Source organism: Drosophila santomea, chromosome 2L (genome assembly GCF_016746245.2).
Source record: "Drosophila santomea strain STO CAGO 1482 chromosome 2L, Prin_Dsan_1.1, whole genome shotgun sequence".
NCBI classification, from domain to species: Eukaryota; Metazoa; Arthropoda; class Insecta; order Diptera; family Drosophilidae; genus Drosophila; species Drosophila santomea.
The window spans coordinates 1,803,560-1,809,559 of NC_053016.2; the positions used below are offsets into that span (position 1 = coordinate 1,803,560).

Sequence of the window (6,000 nt, forward strand, 5' to 3'; positions counted from 1 at the left end):
CCCTACTTTCAATTAGGTGCTGTTCAGTTGCACTGAAAATGCAAATCCGAATGGGAGGCAATAAAAGTCAATAAATAAAACAACACAAATGCAAGCAGCAAGTGTCCTCAGTCCTTCGTGGCTTCCCCCACTTGCAAGCCGTTTCATCGACCAAATTTTCTCCTTTCTTCTTTAAAGAAGAGTTGACAAGGGAAAACATGAACTTTTCCCTCTTCATGTTTCAATTTTTTCTATTTTTCTGGGGGTTTTTATCAAGCGCCATCAAAATGGGCGGAGCGAGAATTGTGGGAGTGGCTGATTGCAGTTTCTACTCAGGAAGAGAAAACTCAGAGGGAAAGGATTTAAATATCTCCCCTGCCGCATTTCCCATCCTTTACTTTGTTGCATTTCCTTTCCGACAAGCGAAACTTTCTATGTTTTTGCAACAAATTGCGGCAGTTTTCCATGGTCTTTCCATTTGCTTTGCTTGCTTTTCTGGCCTTTTCCCCATTTTCCCTCGCCTCATTTGGCAGAGCTCAAAATGCTTTTCTGGGCAGAGTTTTCCACTACTTTAAATTTCAATATCATATTCTTAATTGACAGCTTATTTTAAAACCATTGGAGCGCAACATTTGAGTGTTCTAAATTCCATAGTTAGCTTTGTTTTAATTTTCCAGAGATTTGCATTTAATTTTCTTTGACATTACCATTCCTCATTAACCATCATTTCGTTTGTCACAAAGTGCACAGCTCGTAACTATTTTTCAGACCTGTCATAATAATAACTGCAACTGATTTTTCTTTATTCGTTATTTTCCGGCCAAAGGAAAATGCATTCGTATATTCAATTAAAGTGCACAATTATTCAGTGAACAAATGAAATGGGAATTGCATGGAGTCCTTTGCACTTCCCATTTTCCATTTCCGCTACCATTTGCAACCACTCCCACTTCCTGCTTTTCGTTGTCCGTTATCTGAGCATCCGCTTTGGCTTAGTTCCTTTCCTTTCCCCTCTCCACACATCCTTAACGAGAGTGTTTATCATTAGCTCACATGACTTGCCATCCCGAACTCGCAGCTCAGCTCCTTTCTGAGTTCCCCTCATTTGCGTAGTCATACAAAACTAATGAGGACCTCTTCACACATTAGCAACTCAAAACTGACTTAATTTCATTGTGTTAATCATTTGACTGCATGTACGAATATAAACAAAAGAGAACGCTATAGTCTATAAACGAATAAAAATTCCAAATGCGATCAGGTAAAAGAGGACTTCCAGGTAACAGTTGCCTATCATCCCACCATTATTGCTTTGGCCATATATATACAAAAATAAAACAAACGAAATGAAATAAATGGGATTTTTTACTTCTCTACTTGTTTATATTCTGCAGTTTACATTTTACATATTTTCGAGTCGAATCCACCTCGTTAGCTTGCAGAATACAAGAGGTCCACTCCTCCTGGCGCTTGGCAATGTGATCCAGCATGGGGCTTAGTACTTCAGCATATTCTGTATACCCGCAAACAACGAACACTGAACGCTCTTCCCTGCGCGCTTAAGTACTACCCGCCAAAATGAGTACGATCTATTTGAATAATTTGAATATTGCTTTATATCGCATGCATTTGGTTAATTCTGTGTTAATCAATTCAACCCAATAATAGTGTGCTTGCACGAAAACTGTTCTTACTCTCTGCGGACACATTCGCAGAGCACCTGGCACATAAGTATGTATAGATATTTACGTATTATCTTTATCTTTATTAAACCGTGTCCAACTGGCAAATGAAGGGATAGATATATTCGCAATTCGAATCATACATGCTTGAATGGCACAGGAAAACGCAGTTTTGCTTGCCACCCTTGTTGTCGGGTTGTCCTGACTCCCACTTCATAAACGATCCTTTATTTCCGGTGGCCGTCACGAATTCGTCCTTACTATTTCGATGGTAATCCAGCCAGAACATAGTATTTTTATGGACGATTCTTGTGATGGCTTCAAATTCGTCTTCGGTTCGGAAGGCTGCTAGGTGACCGCCCTTTTCGCGACAGGTTTTATTGGCATCAGTCCAGCTTTTCCTCTCACTATATTCTATGAAAAAGTATCTGGATCCAATCTTCTGGAACCCAGGCGGCACTGTCACTGGCATGCTTTGCAAGGTGGACTCATCTCTGCTTGCAGTGGAAGTTAGATTCGCCGCAAGTTCATTCAACAGCTCCCGAACATCCAGATAGTAGTGATTCAAAAGCTCCTTTTGCTCAGTCCGAAAATCCTCTATCATCTTCACTATTGCTTCTTGGCTGTGCCTGGACTTGGAGTACTGATCGTACAGTGGATGCAATGCTGCCAGGCAGAAGGCGCCACATTGCTGAGGCGCATCGCTCAGGACACAAATGGAGTCGCTGGTGGAGTGGGACACTCCGAAAAGGATGCAGAATGTAACGACGAGGCACAAAAAATAAATACGCAGCCCACACATGTTGCGAAAAACTAAACTGACACATTTTTGCCGAATTTCGGGCTTATTTATACGGAGCTTTTATGTATGTACATACATTAAAGAAATGCAATTGCTTAGTTATGTAAATGCAGACAATTAATTGAACAAGCACTGGAATATATTTCTAATTTTTAAATTATTCAATATAAAGCAAGTGAGAACGCTATAGTTGGGTTTCCCGACTATCAGATACCCGTTACTGAGGTGGTGGAAGTGCGAAACAGAAATTCGGAGTTGTGGGCGTGGCAATGGGGTCATCAAATTTGCGCTGCATGCTTAATTTCAACATTGTAGCTTTTATAGGTCCTAGTCTCGACGTTCATATGGACGGACGGACAGACGGACGGACATACGGACGGACAGACGGACGGACAGACGGACATGGCCAGCTCAACTGCGCTATTGATCCTGATCAACAATATATATACTTTAAATGGTCGGAAACGCTTCCTGGTGCTTGTTACATACTTTTCAACGAATCTAGAATCGGAACAATCCTGAAGAGGGTGGACGAAAACACTCGCTACTGTGGAGCCATATATATACAAATTTGAAACAAACGAAATGAAATAAACGTGCCCTTTTACTTTTTACTTGTCTATATTCCGCAGATTACATTTTACATATTTTAGAATTTTACATTTTTTTGAGTCGAATCCACCTCGAACTTGGGCGCAACTATTTTCCTATCAAACTTGGACTAACTACGAACCATCCGCAACAGCACCGCCTGCTGACCTTCCTGTCTGTCCAGCCTCGACCCAATGTCCTTGGGAGAGACCTCCTACCTCGCCTCCCTTTCGTTAGCTTGCAGAATACAAGAGGTCCACTCCTCCTGGCGCCTGGCAATGTGATCCACCATGGGGCTCAGTACTTCAGCATATTCTGTATACTCGCAAACAACGAACACTGATCGCTTTCCCCTGTGCGGTTAAATACTACCCGCCAAAATGAGTACGAGGTGGTCTAATTTGAATATTGCTTTAAATGCCATGAATTTGGTTAATTCTGTGTTAATCAATTCAACCCAATAATAGTGTGCTTGCACGAAAACTGTTCTTACTCTCTGCGGACACATTCGCAGAGCACCTGGCACATAAGTATGTATAGATATTTACGTAGTAAAGATAATTAATTATTAAACCGTGTCCAACTGGCAAATGAAGCCATCTTTAATATCGCATTTCCTAGCATACATGCTTAAATTGTACAGGCCAACGCAGTTCTGCTCGCCAAAGTTTTCGGGTTCTCCTGAATGCCACTTCATAAACGATCCTTTATTTCCAGTGGTCGTCACGAATTCGTCCTTACTATTTCGATGGTAACCCAGCCAGAAGGAGGAATATATACTGACGATTCTTGTGACGGCTTCAAACTCGTCTTCGTTTCCGAAGGTTGCTAGCTGACCGCCCTTTTCGCGACAGGTTTCCTCGGCATAGGTCCTGCTTTTCTCCTCATTATATTCTACGAAAAAGTATCTGGATCCAATCTTCTGGAACCCAGGCGGCACTGTAACTGGCCTGCTCTGCAAGATGGATTCAAGTCTGCTCGTGGTGGCAGTTTGATTTGCCGCGAGGACATTCAACACCTCCTTCTGCTCAGCCCGAAATTCCGCTATCATCTTCACCATTTCCTCTTGGCTCCGATTCACGAGCTCCATCTGCTCAGTCCGAGAATCCGCTATCAGCTTCACCACGAGCTCCTTCTGCTCAGCCCGAGAATCCGCTATGATCTTAACTATTGCCTCCTCTTGCTTGGATTTGGCGTACTGATCACACAGTGGATGCACTGCTCCCAGGCAGAAGGCGCCACATTGCTGCGGCGCATCGCTCAGGACACAAACGGACTCGTTGGTGGAGTGGGACACTCCGAAGAGGAGGCAGAATGCAACGACGAGGCACAAAAAACAGGTACGCAGCCCACACATGTTGCGAAAAACTCAACTGACACATTTTTGCCGAATTTCGGGCTTATTTATACGGAGCTCAACGAATTATGTACATACATTCGCCGCGAAAGGTTAAAGAAATTCAATTGATTAGTTATGTAAATCAAGGCAATTAATTGACAAGAGCACTAGAATGTATATTTAATGGAATCAACATCTAAACTAATCTAAAGTTGTTTATGCGCGGATTTTTTTGGCTTCATCGCTGGCCTGCTCTGCAAGGTGAATTCATGTCTGCTCGCGGTGGCATCTAGATCCGCCGCAAGGACATTCAACAGATTCCGAACATCCTGATAGTATTGATTCAAGAGATCCCTCTGCTCAGTCCGAGATTCCGCTTTCAGCTTCACCATTGCCTCCTTTTGCTTGGATTTGGCGTACTGATCACACAGTGGATGCAATTCTGCCAGGCAACGAATTATGTACATAAATTAAGGAAAATCAATTGCAGAGTTATGTAAATCAAGACAATCCATTGACAACAGCCGCTAAATATAAACTTCAGGAAATCAACATTCAATTATTTCTCTAAAAATAAATGATTGAATAATAAACAGAGAGTACTATAGTCGAGGTCCCCGACTATCAGATACCCTTTACTCAGCTAGTGGAAGTGCGAACAAGAAATTTGGACATGTTTCTGGCATATTGATAGAAACTGGGAATACAAGATTTAAATGAAAAATAATTTAACAAGAGAGAACGCCATAGTCTAGTTCCCCGACTATCTGATACCCGTTACTCAACTAATGGAAGTGCGAAGAAAAATTTCAACACTGACCTTTTTTGGCGGTTTGTGGGCGTTGGAGTGGGCGTGGCAACATGAATCGACAAACTTGCGCTGCAAGTTACTCTACGAGTAACGGGTATAAATACCTTCCATGTGATCGGATTCCCAAAAGTGTAGAGAAATTCTAGCTGAACAAGGGGAAACCAGGAAAATTTACTAATTTCCGTTTTTATAACCATTAACAAGTGGTTCTTATTCAATGGCTTTCAATTACCATTCAGCCAAAAGTCATAATTAACTGCAACAGTTGGATCTGACCACGTTACCCTTTCACCCTGAGTAAATCGAAACTTCATTACGTCAGTTCAGATCGATTCGGAATATCCTTTCTGATTTCCCGCACGGATGACATCTCACTTTACATATCCTTGCTCTTCCCCTTTTAAATTTCCTTCAGTTCTGGTGACGTGTTTTCCTTGTTTTCCTTGTTTTCCGTTTATTTTGTTTTCCCTTTTAATTGAATGAAGCGAAGATTTTAACGAATTTATCGATGGCAGGCTGCCATCTCCCGGAATCCCCCGCCCCTTTCAGTGAAGAGGGCATGGTCGGTTGCCTTGTAACATATTTTATGCATGCCTCAATGGGCGTTCACTGAACAATGTGGGAATGAATCGGGTGGAGTGGCAGATGTCTCTATCGCGCATCCCTGTACTCCATAGCACACAGTTGCGGGAAGTGGTTCACTGGAGAATCGGAGAATTGGAGAAAGGGCAAAGGGAAAGGAGGAAGTACGGATGTGCATATGCTTTCCCTCTTCCCAGTTCCTATTGTTCGAGTT

The 6,000-nt window shown here is 42.4% G+C and overlaps 2 protein-coding genes across 2 annotated transcripts; both read right to left on the reverse strand.

The window, feature by feature from the left end:
- Nucleotides 1-1,723: 1,723 nt before the first annotated feature.
- Nucleotides 1,724-2,473, reverse strand: LOC120451163 (collectin-43-like). Its single transcript, XM_039634603.1, has one exon. The coding sequence runs from the start codon at nt 2,461-2,463 to the stop codon at nt 1,747-1,749; it is 717 nt and encodes a 238-aa protein (XP_039490537.1). The 5' UTR covers nt 2,464-2,473; the 3' UTR covers nt 1,724-1,746.
- A 1,149-nt stretch (nt 2,474-3,622) lies between these two features.
- On the reverse strand, nt 3,623-4,411 carry LOC120443959 (accessory gland protein Acp29AB-like). Its single transcript, XM_039623416.1, has one exon. It carries the CDS (start codon nt 4,409-4,411, stop codon nt 3,623-3,625), a length of 789 nt encoding a protein of 262 aa, XP_039479350.1.
- Nucleotides 4,412-6,000: the final 1,589 nt, after the last annotated feature.